General features: G+C 31.5%; 2 protein-coding genes across 8 annotated transcripts in view; one reads left to right on the top strand and one right to left on the bottom strand.

Annotated features, from left to right (window-relative positions):
• The window catches only part of Abcb1 (ATP binding cassette subfamily B member 1), a 179,584-nt gene that overhangs the window by 14,148 nt on the left and 142,868 nt on the right, over window positions 1–22,568 (top strand). The gene's annotated exons all lie outside the window — the stretch shown is intronic.
• The window catches only part of Rundc3b (RUN domain containing 3B), a 139,442-nt gene that overhangs the window by 89,604 nt on the left and 27,270 nt on the right, over window positions 1–22,568 (bottom strand). For 3 of the 7 annotated variants that reach the window (XM_076860698.2, XM_076860703.2, XM_076860740.2), the window contains exon 3: window positions 5,355–5,405. The exons of the other annotated variants lie outside the window; for them this stretch is intronic. In XM_076860698.2, coding sequence (XP_076716813.1) covers window positions 5,355–5,405 — 51 coding nt within the window. The remainder of the gene's footprint in view (window positions 1–5,354; window positions 5,406–22,568) is intronic. 7 annotated transcript variants of the gene reach the window in all.

Below are 22,568 nucleotides of genomic sequence, written 5' to 3'. Positions count from 1 at the left end.
TACTCATTATATTTTTTTTCTTTACTTGATTATCTCACATTAGGTGATAAAATCACTAAGGCAGTGATTGCATCTTATTTTCCTTTCAATCAATTTCCAGCACTTCACACCATGTTTGGCTCACAGTAGGCATTCAATAAATTACTTATTTTTTCAATAAATAAACTGATAAATAAGCACAAAACAAATCATCTTAATCACAATGAGCATAAAACCTTAAAATTTAAAAGTATTTTCAGAGTAAGTTTTGGTGAGAATCTGGTTTTGAGTTGTCTGTATATAGATTACAAATATCAAATATTTTAGACAAACATATTTACCTGTGTCTACATATAAATAAAAACACAAAAGCACATGTAAATCTTTATTCAAGTAACTAAATAATTCAGTATCTCTTTAAAAATCATATCTTACTACTACAAATAGATATCTATAAGCATATTTAAATCTCTCTTCTTCCTCTTAATCTCTTTCCATCAGTTTCCTTTGGCCACTCTCTTCTCTGAGGTAAAAAAATTCCTGCTGCCAGATGCGGTGGTACACGCCTGTAATGCTAACAGCTCAGGAGGCTGACACAGGAGGATAGCAAGTTCAAAGCCAGCCTCAGCAAAAGCGAGAAACTAAGTAACTCAGTGAGACCCTGTCTCTAATAAAATACAAAGATTGGGCTGGGGACGTGGCTCAGTGGTTAAGGGCCTCTGAGTTCAATCCCTGGTCTTCCCCCCAACCCCCCACTCCAGGCCAAAGAAAAAAAATCCTGGTATAATACTTCCCTATAGTGTGTCTTAAGGATGCTTTTCAAGTTACTCACCTGTTAGCCCTCTGAAGGACTGATACAGGGGAGTAAGGATGCCTTGGAGGTTAATAACATGGTTTTTTGAGTCAGGTGGATCTTAACTAGATGGAGTTCTAGCTATGTGATATTGACCAAATAACTTAAATTCATTGTATAAGTCTGAGCCTCTTCTATAAATTGAGAATAATGCTAGCATCTACCTGATATCATTAGGATTAGATGAGACAAAGTAGCATTGAGCCTAGTTAATATCAAATATTAGAAAAGTGATCATTATTGCTTCTGTTATTACTGTTTAAAAAAGTTCCCCTTGCACCACAAACAAGTAGGAATAATATGCAAAGTTAAATTTTTCTCATTACTTGCTGAGAATTTAGACAAAATTTTGAAATTTACTTTCTAATCCAACCTTTCACCATATCAACGCTTCCAAATGTATCTCCTCAAAATGTTTTTAGTCTCAACTAGTCTTCCTAGCCTTCCATTTTCTGGCAACATTCTATAATTTTTTCAATGAGAGGTATAGCTACCAAGAAACAGAATACTACACACTGTCAGAGAAGAAAGAATCATAAGAATTCTCTGCTAGAGTTATCTCTGTAAAAGGCAATACCGGAGACAAAGTAAGAGAAGCAGGCAAAGAAAAGGCAACACTGTATTAACTAGTGCAACCACCCAGAGAGGTAAGCAAAGAGAAAGGTAAAGCAAAGATTTCCACACCAAGAATTTCCTTTGTAAGGAAATAAATAAGAGCCTAGCCCTTTTGCACAGAGGATGATTTACTTTCCTACAATACAACTTGAAAACTTCTCAAGAGTTCCAAATGTCTGAGGAAAATAATTTGTAAGTTTTAAAGTATAGCTGTCAAAACTCTAAAATATAACAAAGCCCCATTATGGAGGAAAGGAAACAAATCAAGGCATGGGTTGAACAAGCAGTGGGCACTCCAAACCCATAGGACTGGTGCTATGGGTAGGCTACACTGACTATAAGACTTTAACCCAAAACATAATGGCAAGATTTCCCAGATTACAGTCTGAGAGACTAATTAAACAGATGGCATATCATCAGGACTTGCAGGGCCTTAAATAAACCAGATTATCTTCACAACACTTTTATCAACTTATCAATTCAACATACAAGATGTAAGGATCTTTCTTCCTGGTCCATGTGCCTGCAACATTTCAAAATGAGAATCTTATTCAAGACACTGAACTTTTCACATTCAGAAGGATGGACTTTAAGTGAAAGTAGATTCCCTTCAAATAACCTCTCATGTAAATTTTCTACATATCCCAGAATTTTACTGAAATCATTCTACATCTACAGGGAGTTAAATTTAATTAAATATAACAGTAGTGCTCAATTGGTTATTTCAGATATTATCATTATTTGAATATCACTTTTGCTTCAACATAGATTTATTACTAGTAAAAGTTCATAACTAATTTTTAACAGGAAGAGTAAAAAACCAAAGCTACAAGGTAATCTTGCCTTATTTAAAAATAAAGACTGAAGTAACAAATAACCACTCCTAATATATTTTCATGTTCTTTAAACATAACCACAAAAGCAAATCAAATAGCAAGAAACTATTTTATGTCTTGGAGAAATTTTATTCTAAAGACGAGATACGCTATTACTAACAATTCTCTTTTTAAAGTTCTAGATGAAGACAGATGTATAATATACTTTCAGTTATAAGTATTCTTAAAAGTTGTCACTGTTTACCAAAAATTTTGCAAAACTTACCCTCAAACCATCAATCCAATTTCAGTTAATTTTAAGCAGAAATATGTGGTGAAAAGTTCATTGGACTAAAAGACAATCAGTTACTGACAGCTATGGTGTATTTCCCACAAAAATACCTCATTTTCAGTATCAAAAATGATCTGTGGCCAGGCAAGGTGACACACGCTTGTATTCCCAGTGGCTAGGGAGGCTGAGGCAGGAAGATCGTGAATTCAAAGCCAGCCTCAGCAAAAGCAAGGCGCTAAGCAACTCACTGAGAACTGTAGGGCTAAGGATGTGGCTTAGTGGTGGAATGCTTCTGAGCTCAATCCCCAGTACCCACCCCCAATCAAAAAAAATTGGTCTGTGATCTCTAGGGTCCAATGTTACTCTAAAATTAACTTTTCTATACTCTAAAATGAGACGTGTATTCATATCCTATAAGGTATCTGTGCTTTCCTGTATCTTGTTTTGTGGCCAAAATCAGATCTTCTAGGAACAGAAACTAAATTTTTTATAGTTCTCTACTAAACAGTGGCTAACAATGGATCATCTTTTAACAATGTATCAGAAAATATAAATGAATCTGTAAATTGACTTCCTTTCTCCACTTTTGTAATGACAAATGAAGCTGGTCTCATAACTTAAGTTATGTATTACCTACCTAACAAGAGCAAAGACTATTACCTTTAGAGCTGATGTTTATCTAAACAAGGTATGAAGAATAAGCTAGTCCCACCAAATTTTAACAAATTACTCTGATAATGTAAAATGTTGTAGATACTTAAAGGAAATTGGTTACTTATGGTTTTATTTTGACACTGTATTAACATTTAGATATTAAGCTTTTAACTTTTCACTTTAAATTTTTTTATAATTTTTATTTTTGTTTTAATTATACATGACAGTAGAATGAAATTATATACTTCAATATATCATACATAGATGAGATATAATTATTCTGAGTGTACATGTTGCAGAGTTATATTGGTAATATAGTCACATATACACATACAGTAATAATGTCTGTTTCATTTTACTATCTTTCCTATCTACCCATTCCCTCCTTTCCCCTTTCATCACTTCCCTCTACCTAATCTAAGGTAATGCTATTCTTCCTTAGTGCGCCCTGCCTTATTGTGAATTAGCATCCACATATTAGAGAAACTATTCAGTCTTTGGTTTTGTGGGATTGGCTTATTTTGCTTAGCACGATATTCTCCAACTCCAACCATTTACTGGAAAATTCCATAATTTTACTCTTCTTTAAAGCTGAGTAATATTCCAATTTTTATAGTTTCAATCCTTTTTTACCAACTTAGAAGAGCCAGCTTAACATTCTCCACTATCTTTTTATTACAAAAAAGAAAATTTCCACATTTCCAAGAAGTCAGATCCTTTCCTTTAACAGAAGTATTACTAGCATTAGTTGAGGTTTACCTTTAGATAACCCAACTTTGAAGGTTAAGTTTTAATTTTCTACCTAAAATCTCATATTAATAGTCTAAAAAAGGAACAACATTCAACACTGAAAAATAATTTGTTATACTTTAAACAGAATCTGAAACAATTGTACTTACACTGCTAGCCTGAAGCAAATCATCAAGCCACTACATCATCTAGAAAATAATTAGTATCTTTTGTTACAGATAATTTAATATCTGGAATGAAATATATTATAAATATATAAAACATATAAAGATATCTTAAGTATATGTCTATACCAATAAATGAGTCAATTATTACTTTTTCAAAACAACAACAACAAAAAAAAAAAAAACAGGATAACCAGGTTCAAGAAAAATGTGAAAACCTAATTGACTCACTAGATTTTTAGCCCAGCAATTTTAAACTCTCCCAATTGGAGTACAATGATGTTTTTCTATTCTTTACACTAACATTAAGCATTAACATAATACCTAAAATGCTGGTAGACTGAATTAGAATACTGAAGGCCAAAGTATACAGAGAGCTATACCTATTTGCATAACCCTGAAGAAATAAAGCATGACTTGTTTTAGTAGTCATTAAGGCTACAGATATAGAACATAAAGCAAAAATAATTGTTTAAAATGATTACTTGTGGGAATCAGGATTAAGGAAATGAAAAGACATGTGTTTCCTACATTTCATCCTTTATCCTACTATAATCTTAAGAAAATAATGACTATTTCTTTTCTAATTAAAAATATAACAAAAGGCTAGACCAGAAGCAGAAAGGGCCACCAGTGATTTGTATATAGCAGGAACTCAATAAAAAAACATTTTGAATAAGCATATAAAAGTATGCATTCTACCTGGGAGAAACTTGAAAATAAAATTCTCACTAGTGGTTCAAGAATGACAAAGCAGTTGTTGTTAATAGCTCCCGACTATGTTCTACTGAAAGATGAGAAAATTCACATAACTTCCCTGAGTCCCCAGTTTGCATGTAATTAAATACTATTATACAGCACTTACAAAATTGAGGAAATAAAGTTTATGTCATTAAGTTATAATAAAATATAAAGAACACTGATATGCATAAGTAAAAAAAAATAATAATGATTAAAACCAGGGAACTTAATAGAAATATACAAGGTCATATGGGAAAGGAATAATAATACATACTTATATTGTGTGGGTTTAGAAAGAGATTTTAATTTAAAAATTAGCATAAGCGTACTTGTGCTCTCTGGGTTTTAAAAAAACAAAAACTAACTGAAAGCTTTGCAAAACCCATGCAATATACTATAAAAGATCACTTATCTGTTATAGCCCTCCCTGGTAAGTCAATGCCATGCTCCTGTGCAGCTCAGCGGCAGGAGACATCACAGACATAGAGTACCTTGAAGAGGTATTTGGAGATAAACCAGCCATCTACAACTTTGAGAAATCGCTTTAAAAAAAATGAACAACAACAACAAAACAGATATTTAAGAAACCTGCCATTAAGTTTATAATTCCAAACTGAATAGTCCAAATAAGATGACTATACATAATCTTGAAACAGTAAACACCACTTTTACCTACCAAATAAAATGAATTAAATTAGGATGAATGTGATCTACGCTTAACAAGTAAATCAAGCTGGTCAGCTGCAACCTGTTCTTTTGGAGAGGCTAGGGTATCTCCTGGTCTTAGCAATAAGTGAGCAATAACTGTTCCATGTTGATTTCTACCTCCATCATACTTACCCCAAAGTAACAAGCTGATGATGACAGCAGACTTCAAAATGGGCAACACCTTGACTGAATTTATTCATTCTATACCTCAGAATTTATAATAAGATTGGTAAGGAAAAATTACTCACTTTTGGACTATCTGGCTCAGAAAGTTTTTAACCTTAAAAATAAATACAAAAAGTTTTTGACATTAACTTCATTATAAGTTATAAACAAATGCATTTTAAAAGAACAGTTCTATTTTTTTTGCCCACTTAGTGTTAAGGTTTCTGTGTCCTTTTCTTTTTGATATGAGGACAGCACTTTGATATCAAGTAAAATGTTCCTATTATTAAGTAAAACCACACTCACCATGTTCCTACCCTATGGAAAATACTTCTTTATTTGCTAATTTCCACTTATTATTTTTAACAACCACCACTATAAATCTTTGCTATGTTATTTGAAAACAGCTAGTATAATTATATGGGAAAACTCCAAAGACAAATTTCTGGAATCCCATTCCCAACAAATGATGTTTTTTTCATCTCATGAGAAAACACTGAAATCTCCAATACAACATGGTCCCACACCTCTCCAAATACTTAGATACTGCGAAAAGACAAATAAAATAAATAATGAGAATAGAAAAATGAAAGATCTACACAGTCTCCCACATCCATGTCTCTACCATTCACTCTTTATTCTCCTACATCCATTTGTAACATTTTAACAAATACTAAGTTTTGAAACACATATTTAAAAGGATCTATAATTCAGTACCCTAGTTGAAGTCCATATTAGAACATAATGTTCCTGTTACAACTACAAAAAACTAAAGCAAAAATTCCTCAATACGGAAGTACAAATCAAAACAGAATGCTTTTCCTTGAAAATAATATCAGTTCTTAATGTTTAAGCCATATTTATTAGCTCTACCATGAAACAAGGTTGTTTATTTTGTGATTTATAGATCCAAAAATTAAGCAAAGCAATAACAATTTTCATAAAAATATTAAAGGATTTTACTTCAAAAAGTTTATCAAATAAACTATTGCATGACCAGACTTATGCTATAGCTCAATCCCTCATACAAACTGGTAAACAATTACTGAATCTATTATAAAAATCAGTTTATAGACTGTATTTTTAAAAGCTGTTAGTATGCTAGTCTTTGTGTCCGAGTTACATGTATTATTTTCATCTTAGCTGTGAAAGACCAAGAAATTTTTTTTTACTAATTAAAACATTTCCAGTTATTTGTGGTATATAAATGCTTTGATCCTAATTTAATGCCTCATTCTACAACAATTAAAAGCAATCAGAAGCATTCAGATCAAACAATTCACTAAATTCCAAATTATCTGTAGTCAAATTTTATCAACTCTCACATTTTATAGATGGGAAAAGAGAGGCCCAAAGAGACGTGCCAAGATCCAGCACACATCCTTTCCCCTGTACCCTCATGTTGATCTACTCCTTTGGCTATAGGCAGGACCTGACAGAAGGAAGAGAATCAGTCAGCTTGTTTTCCTGGTTGATTTTGAGTTCTCATTGACAGCTCCAGAAATAAGAGGAGGAAATGAGGCAGTGCAACATGTACTGTATCTGGAGTAAATATTTTTCATATAAAATTTTAACCCTTAGCATGGTGGTTGCTTTCTCTACCTCAGATGAGTGACAAAGTTCACATTATTTCAATATGGCCCAAAGCTTGCTTGACTGTAGAAAAGGTTCTCATTTGCAATTGAAATAAAACATTTTGCTATAAGTATATATAATGTTATAAGATATGTAATGTTAAAAGTACTTTAACATTAAGTAGCTTAGAAAACCAATTTCAAAAAGTATTTTGTTCAAGAACAAAATTCATTCAAATACACTATTATGATCATAATACAGACAGATATTAGTTTCTGAAGTTTTAGTCAAAAGAAGAATCCACTGAGAGATGAACACACAACAGATTGCTTAATCACACTGAAGATACAGGATTTCCTAATCCAAAAATTATGTACCTTTCAAAGAAAAGAAAATTAATACAACTTCATAATCTTCTTATTAATGTCAAAATTAGCCCTCATTACAGAAAAGATTACTAAGCAGGCTTTAAGCAAATGAATTTGCCTTGGTGATAAGGCAAATGTGAGTCTAATTCATGAATATGAATATTCTTCCATATTTTTCATGTTAGCACTATTCTAACTCTAGCTTTCAATTAGTTTCTATTTCTTTGATGATTGAACCACATTATGATGATCAATTAATTCAGTAATTGTTAACAATTATGCTGAAGATAAACTTCTTTGTTTCTGCTATATTTATTCTAATTTTCTTTCTTTTTCTCTGTGTGTATATATGCATTTTCTAGTAAAGATGCAGGTAGGTACCTCTATTTCTAAATGTGCCATCTCTTCTCTATGTGTGTGTGTGTGTGTGTGTGTGTGTGTGTGTGTGTGTGTGTTGCTAATTTTTCTAATGCAGTTGCAGGTAGATGGCTCTAGTTTTAAATGTGCTAATATGGATTACTTAAAAAACTCCTCAATGAATCTGTAAACTTACTGCCATTTGTAAGGCAAATGAAAAAAACTAATTATAAATTAACAAATAGTAATTCAGGCTTCTCATAGGCTTCTCTTTAATTGGCAATATTGAATAGAACATATTTTAATCTGTTACTAATAATATTAATTCAAGTTTTTATCCAAAATTTTGAATCTTCAAAGCAGTATTTATATATGAGAAAAATTATTCAGTGAAACAGTATTTTACAATTGTGATATGTACTGTACTTCAGCTAATAATAAAAAAAATCTTCTATGTGACCATTTTTCATCCTTAGCAGGTTCTGAAATTAAAATGAAGTATTATATGGAAATTTTCTTAAACTTTTAAAGGTTGCTTTAAAATGCCATTTATAGTTACCTGGTGGATATATTAGCAATAAAGCTATTTGTTCATTAATTTAAGAATTTAAAAAATATTAAATACCTAAATGACACAAATATTTTTAAAAGTCATAATAATGTTAAAAAGGAAATACAAAAACTTTCAATAAAATAATATTAAATCACATGAAAAATAGCACTAATTTACATAGTGGCAGCTATTAATGAACGGAAATTAAATTAAACTTTCCATAAAATTAAAATATTTTAACTTATGGAAATGAGAGTAATAAAAGAACAATTCTATATTATAACAAAGTATTTAAACAAGGCTCATTAAGAAACTATTAAGAGATATGTAAAAATTTAGAGTAAAAATACAGTGTATAAAAAATAACAGGCATTCAAAATTTTAAACTGCAATCAATTCTTAAACATTGCGTATATTACAAAAAACAAATCATATATTAGAATGAGAACTTAGCATGAGAGCTTTGGTAAAGCAACTTGTCGTGATTTTGTTGTCCTTCAAGAAAAATACATAACAAGTCACAAATTTATAAATGATTTTGAAGGGAGCAACTTGAAATTGAAATTAGAAAATCAGAAAAATGAAGAAACTGATATTATAGCCTACAAAAATGAACATAGTTCCCTAAATTGTGCAATCTATTCCTTGTTCTATAAAATGAGAAACATCTATTCCTTTAAATGAGCAATATTAGAGAATTAAAGTAACCCAAGCTATTATTGGATTTATGTAACTGAATTTACAAGAGAGAACTTTACATGACTGAAATAAACTTTGACTTGAAAATTATAAGCACTGTAAAATGCTCTGTGCTTATTTAAACACATACACACACACACACACACACACACACACACACACACACACACGGTAAAATAGAAATGTCCCATTATTTTTCTGGTGAACACTCAAAGAGCTACAAAACAGATAAACATTAATATGGAATACTACTAGGGAACATTAGCTCATGTTAAATCCAAGAAACTAGATTATCTGGTAGAATCCACAATTTGTTTAACTCTCTGTCATACATTTTAAAAAGACATTTAAAAAAAACTTAGATAATTTTATCAATAGAATTTGTGTCTTTCCAATAATATTTTCTTCTATGTGGTACTCTCCTTTAGTTTCTCCTATGTGGTACTCTACCTCAGAGGCCAAATCTAAATTTTCAATAATTTGATTTGAAAGGGTTTTGAAAGTTAAGTTCCTATAACTTAAACCTGAAAATTTCCCCAGAGTAATTAACTTAAAAACTATAATAAATAAATATCTTTTGTAAATAAGTAAATATATAAATTGGGAGATTAAAATGACTTGAAATTTCTGGTCTGATTTTAAATATAAAGGCCATTTTGTCTATATCTTCTAATAAACACAAACACCTGAGATACTGTCCCTACTTTTCTAGTAGAAATACCCAGAGCAAGCATAGTAACCGGGAGTGCTATGACAATCACATAACTCAAACAGAGGCAGGTGCCCATGTACATGGGGGTGTTGTTTTAGAATTTTTGATATTCACCATTATGTAAAATAGTATAACAGTATGAAAAATATTTCAAATGTTTTAAAACAAATCATAAACTAGTGAAAATAAGCATAAATTAAAGTAATAAACTACCAACAGTAATTACGTAAAGAGACTAACAATAAAGTATGAAAAAAGTCATTATTGATAAAAACAGGATATATATATATATATAAACTAGCTCTGTGTGATATAAATAGTTAATTTTCTTTTATCCCAGAGTAATTAAAAAGACTCACTCCACAAAACAAGTAGCCAAAGGTGATAAATAAGAATTTAAAAAACAGAATAAACATGAAACTATTTTCAAATTCATTTGCAAATAAATACAAATCAAAATAACAATATATATACATGTATATGAACATATATATGACATGTACATATATATAAACATATAAGTGGAAGGCCAAAAAGATACTTTCCCCTACAAAATTAAAAGTGAGATATGGGGAAAAGAACAATCACATATATTATTGTTGGTACAGCCTTTCTGGTAGACAACTTAGCAATGTACATTAAATTCAAAATGTATATACCTTTTGATTCCAGTAATTATAATTATAATTCATTAGCTATTACTATCATCATTAGGAAATAACTTTTTAAATTATGGTACTCAGTAAAAGTGGCATACAACAGTATGTTTAAGAAAAGGAAAATTTGGAGTAAATCAATAGGAAATTCATTATGATTCACTCATACAATGAATACCAGGTACCTGTTAAACATCAAACAGAAAAATATTGGTGCATGAATGTTTATATCAGCATTATTTATAAGAGCAAAAAATGTAAAATCAATCCAAATGTCCACTGACTGATGAATGGGCACACAAGATGTGTATGTCATACAGTGGAATATCATTCAGTCAGTAAAAGGAGTGAAATAGTGACACATGCAACAACAACATTGAACCTTGAAAACAATACACTAAATGAAAGAAGACAAACACAAAAGATCATTTATTTTGTGGTTACAAGTGTATGAAATGTCCAGAATAAATCAGGGGATGGGTTAGGGTGAAGAAAGAGAAATGACAACTTGATTTATTGATAAGAGTTTCTTTTAGTGCTGATAAAAATGTTCTGGAATTAGATATCAGTGATAGTTGTATGACTCTATAATTACACAAAAAACTGATCTGTGTATTTTTAAATGTTTAAAATAGTGAATTTTATATTTAGACTCAAATTTTAGAATAATAAAAACAAAATGAAATGATTATGTAAGTAGTGCCATAAAAAGGTTATCTATAATACACTAGGGTTAAAATATAAATCATAACAAAGAAAAAAAATATAAAACATACATAAGTTGCCAGCGGCAGTTATATCTAGAATTTCTGGAAGTTTTTATTTCCACCTCCCACCTCTTTATATTTGAACTTCTCATCACTTTCTTTCCCTTTTTTTCCTTTTAAATGTAATATACCATTAACAGGAATGCAAACAAAAGTCAAATAATTTTTTTGGTAATAACAGGATAAAATTTAAAGTGAAGAGCTTAAGCAAAAGACAACAGAAAAATAAGAAATCATTAGGGTTACAAACTTAAGAGAAAACAAAATATAGAATATTTTCAATCAATAATTTGGATTGAAAAGGAAGAGTGAAAAGTATGAAAATCTGAGTGATATTTAAATTTTCCCAAGTATTAACTTTTCTTACTATAATTGCTTTACAGACTAGGGCTTTCATTTTTAGAATATACATAGCTACAAATTTATTTCTGAAACTTCAAGTTACTAAAGAATATTAATATAGAGGTTAATTTTATTCTCTGGGCAATTTAAGACTGAATTAAATTTACATGGTATATATAGTCCTGGATGTTCCAAGAATTACTTGAATATTATGATTTTCTGAGATATAAAATTTGCGGAAGCTTCCCTAAATTTCCAAGTACATAACTTAAAAGAATGTTTCTGAGAGTGGCCTTGACTATTGTCTAAAAGCCAAATTCTGGCAACCTTAGGGCCATTATCTCTAGCATCATGTTTTGGCATGAGTATGTGGGTTTTTATTGGATGACTTGTGTTCATATGGTATTACAGAAACAATTCAACTCTCATTTTGTGTGCAAATTAAGAATCAAAAGTTGGAAAGCCTTCAAAAATAAAGAAGGAAAACTAAAAAGCCAGATGGACAGGTTTATCTTTACCCATTGTTTCTAACAGTGTTTATACCACACTTCAAAAGATGGCCTCATGGGGAGGTAACTATTTATCATTCAAGTCAGGAAGAGCTTTGAGGTTTAAGCCAGAGTTTCTGAGCAATGCTTAGGTATCATAATAGTTCAGCTTGATTAGAGAAATTCTAAAACTCCAAGTCAGAAGAGTTCTAACTCTTCTTAATTTAAGTGATATAAGAAAAATAAAGATTATTATTCCTGCATCAAACATTCAATTTTCCAACAAATTCTCCCTGAATGTCTATCATCTCTCAGACATTACTAGAGTTCTAGGATATACATCAATGAGCCAAAAAGACCAAGATTTTAGCCCTGGTGAGGCTTACAAAAAGAAGGACAATAAATAATCATAGTAAGTAATCACATAATATGTTATACAACTTAAGACAAAAAAAAGTAACACAGAGAAAAAGAGGTCAAAATTGCTGGGTAACAGAAGGGAGATGATGTAAAATTTAAGACATGTTTGGAAGGGTTAGGCCTCACTGAGTAGTTCTAAAATAGATGAGGGAGTCCACTAAGTTCAGATACTGGAGAGGTGTGTCCTTTACACAGGAGCAGCCATGCAGAAATACACTAGGGTAGAATGTACCCAGTACGGTAAAGAAAATGAAAAGACCAATGAGGACAGTGTGTGGTAACTTAGGAAAAAAGAAAAGATTCGTTATATGCAAGTATAACTGGAAAAAAAATGTTCAGGGTCAATGCAAAAATCTAAACTGAACGTGAGTTAGCAAGCCAATGTAAGTATAATTATCAGATTAATTCACAGGAAATGACATCATGTTTCATGATACTTGAACATTATTTTCTTTAATATGATCATTAAGGAGATTATTCATTGATTGGTACTACATCACACTCAGCATTACTTCCCTTATGACATGATGACACAGTTACACATAGTATTTATCAAAAAATATGTCCTCCTCTTGCCCTTTAAGACTGAGTTTCATGTAACATCATATCTTATTAATCTTTGTATCCTAAGTGTCAACTGGATGAGTTACTGATTAAGAGAAATGGATGGAATAAAGAAAACAAGGTAAAAAATTGGGGGAGGGGGGAAGAAAGGTTTTTTAAAAAAGAAAAAAAAAAGCCAAGAAAGTATATACAAAGTCAAACTTCAGGCATCTGCTCCAGTAAAAGAATAGAGAACTCAGGCTATTACTCATTTACAAAGCAGAGCAAAAGTAAGAGTAAAATTTAGTAGAGAAAAATATAAAGGTGAGGGCTGGGATTGTGACTCAGCGGTAAAATGCTCACTTAGCACGGGTGGGACCCGGGTTCAATTCTCAACACCACATAAAAATAAAGGCATTGTATTGTGTCCATCTACAAAAAAGATTCATACTCATTCTCATATTCTCTCTCTCTCTCTCTCAAAAAAAAAAATATATATATATATATATAAAGGTGATAGTAAAGGAATGGTTCTTAGGGCTTATGGTGGTTGTGCTCTGCACCAAACTATCCAGCTTCCTAAAGTAACTGGAGATTAAGCAGTTGGAATTTTATGGATTATGATGAAAATGTGAGATCCTCCTAATTTGAGGAAATTATAAATTTATTTTTTAATAAATTCATTGTAGTCCCATGAATTTGGAAAATGCACAGTCATGTAACTAAATCCATAAGATCCATAATGGTTCCACCATGCTGATGCTATGTAGTCAACCCCCCAACTTTTAACACCTAGTAATTTCTGCTATATTCTCTGAAATTACAGACTCACCTTTTCAAGAATGCTATATAAATAGAATCATATAATATCTAACCTTTTAGAATTTTGTTTCTTTCACTTGGAATAATGTATTTGACATTCATACATGTTATTGTGGGTAGAAATACTTTTTCCTATTTACTACTGAGATTTTCCTTTGTAAGAGTATACAACCAATTACCCTTTATCACTTGATGGATATTTGTGTTGTTTTTAATTTTGACTACTATGAATAAAACAGTTATAAAAATGTTCTGTAAACAAAAGTTTTCATTTCTCTAAAGTAAAAGAGTGGGTTCTGGGAAATTAAGGGTATATTTAACTTTCTAAGAAATTCACAACCTTTCCTAAGTGGTTGTAGTATTTTGCACTCCCATCAGTCAGCAATATATGAAGTTCTAATTTCTCCTAATTCCCCAGAACTTAATAAGTATGCAATGGTACCTTTCTGGGGTTTTAATTTGCATTTCCCAAATAACTGATGAAGCTGAGCATTTTTTCATTTTGACATACCATCTGTTTATCTTGTTGTTGTTTGTTTTGGCTTTTTATTTGTGCTGCTGGGATTGAACCAGGGCCTTGTGCATGTGAAGTTAGCCCTCTACCAACTAAGCTATATCCCTAGGCCTCCTTTTTTTTTATCTTTTTTTTTTTTTTTTTTTTGGGGGGGAGAGAGAGAGAGAGAGAGAGAGAGAGAGAGAGAGAGATTTTTTAATATTTATTTTTCAGTTTTCAGTGGACACAACATCTTTATTTTATTTTTATGTGGTGCTGAGGATCGAACCCAGTGCCCTGCGCATGCCAGGTGAGTGCAGTACCACTTGAGCCACATCCTCAGCCCCTCTGTTTATCTTTCTTGGTGAAAGTGCCTGTTAAATTCTTTGTTCCTTTTTTGAACTGAGGTAGCTGTTCTCACTGTCACATTTTTATAACAGTTCTTTGAATAGTCTAGATACAAGTTTGAAAATATTTTCTCCTAGTCTGTGGCTTTTCATTAATCTCTTAATATTGCCTTCTGGGTGATAAAATTTTTGTACTTTGATAAATGTACTTTACCATTTTTTCATTTTCTGGATTGCACTTTTTTTGTATCTAAAATCTGTATAAACGAACACGATCAAAATGTTAATTTTATTTAAGAGTTGTAAACTTTTACATTTACTTTTAGGCCTATAGTCTATTTTAAGTTGTCGTATGCATATAGTATGAGTTGTGGGTCTACATTCTTTTTTTTTTCTTTTTCTGCACACAGATATACAATTGTTCCAATTGTTTAAAAAGTTTATTCAATTCACAATTGAATCATCTTTGCATCTTTGTCAAAAACAAATCAAGTATTTTTGTGGGGATCTATTTCTTTTTTTAATCTTTATTTTTATTTTTTTATTTTTTATGTGGTGCTGGGGAACAAACCCAGGGTCTCACACGTGCGAGGCAGGCGCTCTACCACTACGCTACAAACCCCAGCCCTGTGTGGGTCTATTTCTAAACTCTAGTCTGCTCTAAAGGCCTACATGAGTAACCTTATACTAAAAATACCATGATTGCTATATTTTGACAGTAAATCTTGAGATAAGACAGTTTGAGTCTCCAGCTTTGCTCCTCCTTTGCAAAATTATTTTGCCTATTTTAGTTACTTTGCCTAGGCATATAAGTTTTATAATTATTTTGTCTACAAAAAGCCTTCTAAAACTTTTTTTGAGATTGCATTGTGTCCACAGATCAGTATAGAAAGAACTGACATCTTCTCTCATATAAATATATATTTTCATATAAATTTTAGAATCAGCTTATCTACAAAAAGCCTTCTAAAACTTCCAGATTGTATTGAGTCTAAAGATCATCATGGAGAAGAATGAGTTTTCCAATCCATAATGAAGAACTGTCTGTTCAAAATGTCAATATATCAATGTTGAGAAATCTTGTAAATTTCTGTAGATGGCCTTTAAGAAAGTTCTATACTGATACCTACTTTGTGAAAAGTTTTTAACAGGAATAAGTGTTGAATTCTGTCAAATGCTTTTGTATGTATCTATGTATGTGGTTTTTATTTTTCAGCATCTGTTTTTAAAAATATTTTTAAGTTATAGATGAACACAATATCTTTATTTATTTTTATGTGGTGCTGAGGATCGAACCCAGTGGCTCACGTGTGCGAGGCAAACGCTTTACCACTGAGCCACAACTCCAGCCCTATTTTTCAGCATCTTAATAAAAGGAAATACATTAAGTGTTTTTCAAATATTAAAGTACATCACTGAATTCCAGAGTTTTATTTGTTAATATTTTCTGAGAATTCTAGTGTCTATGCCTATGAGTGGTATTGGCATATAGTTTTGTTTTAATATTTTGTCTAATTTTGTATCAAGCTAATTGGAGCCTCATAGAAAGAATTAAGAAATGTCCTCTTTTATCCTATTTTCTAGAAGGATCTGAGTAGAATTGCCATTTTTTTTTTTTTTTTAGTAGTTTGTTGCAATCAAGAGTGAAAATACCCTAGCATGAATCTTTCTGTATTGGAAGGTTTTAAAATACTAATTTAATCTCTTTAATAGGTATATTAAATATTTCTTAGTAAGTTTTGTAAAGATTTGCCCTTCCAGAAATTGGTCCAGTTCATCCATATTGTCAATTTTATGATTAGAATTATTTAAAGTATTCACATATTATGCTTTAAATGGAGGGCTTGTATTGATGGCCTCATTCACTCCTGATGTTAGTCATTTGCATCCTTTCTCTTTTTTGTGAGCCATCTAGAATTTTACAAATTTCATTAATGTTTTCAAGATATTAAACTGATCATATTTATTTCACTGGCTTCTGTTTTTACCTTTATTGTTTTCTTCATTCTGCTTGCTTTCGCTTGAATTTGCTCTTCTTTCTTTAGTTTCTTAAAATAAAAGCTTGAATTATTGACTTGAGGTCTTCCTCTTTTCTACATAAGCTTTTAATACTTTAAATTTCCATCTCTGCACTACCTCAATTGCATTCTTAAAATTTCATATTATGCATTTTAATTTTTCATTTGTTTGAAAATACTTTATAATTTTCCTTGATACTTCCTCTTTATTTGTGAGTTCTTAAAAAGTGTGTTTTTAAGTTTCCAAATATTTGGTGATTTTCAGATCTTTCTGTTCTTGATTTCTGGTATAACTTTGTTATGATCAGAAAACATACACTGAATAAATTCTTTAAATTTTTTAAGGTTTTCTTAAGTTCTGTTGAAGGTCTATCTTTCTGAATGTTCTATTTTCCTTTAAAAAATGTACATTCTGCTTTTGAGGAATGCTTTATAAATGTCAATTATGAATGTGGCATGTTTTATAAATGTTCATTAAGTCAACTAGTCCTAACATTGCCCAGATCTTTAGATCCTCTCTGTCTACCTTGGTTTGATTATTCTGAGAGGAATGCTAAAGATGCCAAATACAATTGTGGAGTTTCCTAATAGCAGCTATTTTTAGTTGCATACACATGTAGTATTTTTCATGTTTTCATCACAAATTTCCTTACTTCTTTATATGTAAATGTACACCTTCATCCCTGTCAATTTTGATTGTTCTGAAATCTACTTTGACATTAATGTAGCCACTGCAGATTTTTTTTTCAGTTAGTTCTGCATGGAGTATCTTTTCCTATCCTTTAGCCTATGTTATCAATATACTTAAAAGTGGGTTTCTTTATCTATAGAGTCATTTTTAACCTAATGAAAATATCTCTTTTAATTGATGTTTAAACTATTAATATACAAAGTAACTACTAACATGGTTGGATTTAGGTCCACTATTTTATCGTTTGCTTTCTGTCATTCTCCCTTTCTTTCCTATCCTTTTGCAGGTTTTTAGCATCCCATTTTAACTTATTTAATAGGTTTTTTGATAACTCTTAGTATTTTTATAGTCACTGCTTTAAGGATTACAATATAATGCCTAACTCTTAATAGTCAATACATTTTACCATGTCAAGTAACATATAATCACATATAGCCCTTTGCTTTCCAGCCTGTTTTAAATGTCACTTTTATTACATATAAGAACATTAAAGCCTCCCACAAGCAATGACATAATTTTTGCTTTCAATAGCTATTTTTGAAAGGTCTTAAGAAAAACAATCTGCCATATTTACTTGAATATTTACCATTTCTGTTGCTCTTTCTTCACTCACGAAGTTCCAAGTTTTCTTCTGATATCACTTCTTGGAGCCCAAAAACTTTTGTTAGCACTGGTTTTAGTCCAGGTGTGCTAATGACAATTCTGAGTTTTTCTGAAATTTCTTTATTTCATCTTCATTTCTGAAGTGTGTTTTCACTGAGCATAGAATTGTGAGTTAGCAGTTGTTTTCTTTCAGAACTTTAAAGATGCTTTTCCACTGTCTTCTGTCTTTCATGGTTCCTGTTGAAAAACCTGTAGTCATTTGAATTGTTGTTTCCTCAACATAATAAATTATATTTCTCTGGTTGCTGTCAAAAAGTTTTTAATCTTTTGTTTTCAGAAGTTTGATTTTGATGTTGTCTAGAAGTGGTTAACTGAATTTGTCTTTGTAGGGTTTTGGGGTTTCTTGATTTATTCAATTGTGTGTATGTGTGCGTGTGTGTATGTGTTGAGAACGTATGCGATTCACTCTCTTAGTCATTTTCAAGTACAAATTATTATTAACTACAGTCACCATAATGTACTAGATTGCACTTTTGTAGATATTTTCCTATTCCTCTTTGTAATCAACTTTACATAGCCTTTGGTAATCAACTTTATTCTCTGTAATTAGAAGTTTGACTTTTTTTTTTTTTTGTAACACAGATTCCACATGTAAGCGATATCATATAGTATTTGTCTTTTTGTGCCTGGCTTCTCTTAGCATAGTGTCATCCTCTTAAGTTTATCCAAATTATTACAAATGGCAGAATTTCCTGCATTGTTAAGGCTGAATCGTATTCCTTGTGTACATGTACAATAGTTTCTTTATCCATCTATTTGTCAATGGTTATCAAATGGTTATCCATCTACTTGTCAAGAATTTTCAAAATACCAATGGGTATTTAGGTTGTATTCATATCTTAGTTATTGTGAATATTGTAAATAATGCTGCAATTAATCTGAAAGTGCAAATGTCTCTTTGAAATAGTGATGTTATTTCTTTTTTCTATATGCCCAGAAGAGAAATTGCTGGATCATGTTTTAGTTCTACTTTTAATTTTTTGAGTCATCTCAGCTCTGTGTTCCATAAAAGTTATACTAATTTGCATTTTCACCAACAGCATTCGAGGGATCCCTTTTCACCAATATTTGTTTCTTTTGATGTTCTAACAGGTGTAAGGTGATAGTTTTTACTTGTATTTCCTTGATGATAATGATATGAATATCTCTTTGTATACCTACTAGCCATTTGCATACCTTTTTTGTAAACATGTCTATTCAGGGCCTTTTCCCATTTTTTAATCAGTTTTTAAATCTGTTTTGCTATTGAGTTGTATGAGTTTCTTATATATCCTGGGTATTTTAACCCATAAGTGATATATGGTTTATAAATATTTCCCTATTCTGTCAGTTATCTTTTCATCTTGTTTACTGTTTTCTGTGAAGAAACAATTTGATATAGTTCAATTTGTTTATTTCCGTTTTGTTGTATGTGCTTTTTGTGTCAAATCTTTAAAAAAAAAATCATTGCTGAGATCAGTGTCAAGGAGCTTTTCCCCTATGTTTTATTCTAAGTTTTACATTTCAGGCCATAACCTTAACTCTTTAATAACCCTCTTTACGGGTCCAATTTTACTTTTGTGGATGTAGATAAACAAGTTTTTGAACAGTATTTTTTTGTGCCGTCTATCCTTCCCACATCATGCACTTATTGAAAATTATGTGGAGAATAATTTGTGGGCTCTCTATTCTGTTCCATTGGTGTATATGTCTGTGTTTATGTTCATACAATACTGCATTGATTACTATAGCCCTGTAATATACGTCAAATCAGGAAGAGTGACACCTGAAGTTTCATTCTATTTGCTCAGGATTGCTCTGGCTAGTCAGGATCTTTTGTAATTCCATAATAATTTCAGGATTTGTTTATTTTTCTGTGAAAAATCTCATTGGAATTTTGTTAGGTACTGCATTGAATCTGTATGCACATTCTTTTTTTTTTCCTTTCTTTTTTCTTTTCTTTTCTTTTTTTTTTTTAGGTACCGGGGATTGAACTCAGGGGCCATTAACCACAGAGCCACATCCCCAGCACTATTTTGTATTTTATTTACAGATAGGGTTTCACTGAGTTGTTTAGTGCCTCTCCATTGCTGTGGCTGGTTTTGAACTTGCGATCTTCCTGTTTCAGTCTCCTGAGCTTCTGGGATTACCACCACACCCGGCTATTATATGCACATTTTAACTATGCATACAATCTATGAACATGGGATATCTTTCCTTTCATTTGTGTGTTTTTCAATGTCTTCCATCAATGTTTTACAATTTTCATTGTACAGAGTTTGGGTATTTTATTCCTTCAATACTATGATAAATAGAACTATTTGCTTAATTTTTTTAGCTTATTATTGGTACATATAAATGCAACTGACTTTTGTATGTTGATTTTTTGTATTCTGAAGCTTTACTGAATTTGTTAACAGTTTTTTTGGTGGAGTCTTCAGGGTTTTGTACATACAAGATCATGTAATCTGCAAACAGGGATAATTTATCTTCTCCCTTTCCAATATGGGTACTGTGTTAGATTTTCATCACTCTCATCACAATACCCGACAAGAACAAATTAGAGGAGAAAAAAGTTTATTTTGGCTTTCAGTATCAGAGGTTAAGTTCAAGATCGGCCAACAGTATTGCTCTAGACCCAAGGTGAGACAGAACATCATAGCAAAGGAAGGCATGGGAGAGGAAGAGAGAAGAAAAAAGGCTTCTGGGAAGATGAACCTTTCCTCTGTACCCCTAGTGATCTACCTCTTCCAGCCACACATCACCTGCCTACAGTTAGTCTATTCAAATTAGAATGGACCCATTCGATTATAGCTCTCATAATCTAATCATTTCACCTCTGAATATCTCTGTATCAACACATGTATCCAAGCCATAAGAGACATATTTTATTTTTCTTGCCTTATTAATCTGCATAGGACTTCCAGTATATGTTGAATAGGAGTGGTCAAAGTGGGCATCCACGTGTTGTTTCTGATCTCAAGAGAAAACCTTTCAGCTTTTCCATTGAGCATAATGTTAACTGTGGGCTTGCCATATGTGGACTTTACTACATTAAGGTACATTCCTTCTTAATTGTTAAGAAGTTTTATCATGAAAGAATGCTGAGTTTGTCAAATAGCTTGCTGAGATTCTTGAATCTACATTTCTTGTCACCATATCCAGAAATTTTTAGCTACTATTTCTCCAAATGTATCTTCTGGTGAAATCTTTTCCTTTGCTCCTTCTGTGCCTCCAATGACACAGTGTAATGTATTTTTCTTTTGTCTGAGAGGTTCCTGAGACCCTGTTCATTTTTTTTCTTCTATTCTTCAGATTAGATAATTTTTTTTTTTTTTTTTTTAGTGGTGCAGGGGATTGAACCCAGGGTCTTTTGCATGCAAAGTAAGCACTCTACCAACTGAGCTGTATTCCCAGACCTTATTGATGTACTTTCAAATTCACATATGCATTTCTATTATTTTTATTCTGCTACATAACTTCATCTAGTCAGTGTTTTATTTTGGATAGTTTACTTTTTAAGTTACAAATTTCCCATGGTTCTTTTTCAAGATTTTATTTCTTTACTCAGAACGTCTATTTTTCTCTTCAAGAGGGTTTGCTTTTCATAATGGAAGATGGTTATAATGGATACTGAAACATCTTTGCCTGATGATTCCAACATCTGGGTCACCTCAGGATGGATACCTTGATAGTCTTTTCCTTTGATAATTAGTCAAACTTTTTTGTTTTGTTTTGTTTTGTTTTTGTATGTAAGGCAATTTTTGTAGTTTATTCTGAATTTTTTAATCTTATATTCAGACTCTTAGAGTCCTATTAAAAGCTTTTAGAGTACATAGACTTTTTTGTTTGGTTTGACAGGGAGTCAGATTTAGACAGTAAATCCTTGCCACAAGTGAGCAGAGGTACTAATACAAGTTTAGTTTATAAAGCCTTAAGCTTCTTTTGGTGCATGTGCCACTCAGGGACTTGGATGGAGGATTCCTAGCTCTGTTTTCAAAGTCTTGAGATAGTTAGGATCAAAATAGAATTATGACATTCTCTTTACCAGTTCTCTCTTCCCTGAAAAACATGCCAGCTCCTAGATACCTCATTGTTCAAGTCATTCTAGAAGGATAAAAATGTTTCTCTTAGAATTCTTACTCACTACACTGTAATAGTTCTGAAGGACTCAAGCCCCCTCTTGGGGGGATAAAACAGAAAAGAGACTAGGAATTCCTTAATACTCTTTGACTTGAAGAGGCTTCTTTTCCTGATCCTCTGATAAAAAAGAAAAGGTTACTGTTGGAGGTTTTTGCTAGATATTTGAATTAAAAATGATGATATAGGAGAAGAAAAA

The sequence above is a fragment of the Callospermophilus lateralis genome, chromosome 1 (genome assembly GCF_048772815.1).
Source record: "Callospermophilus lateralis isolate mCalLat2 chromosome 1, mCalLat2.hap1, whole genome shotgun sequence".
NCBI lineage: Eukaryota > Metazoa > Chordata > Mammalia > Rodentia > Sciuridae > Callospermophilus > Callospermophilus lateralis.
This window is presented reverse-complemented; position numbering and strand designations above follow the sequence as displayed.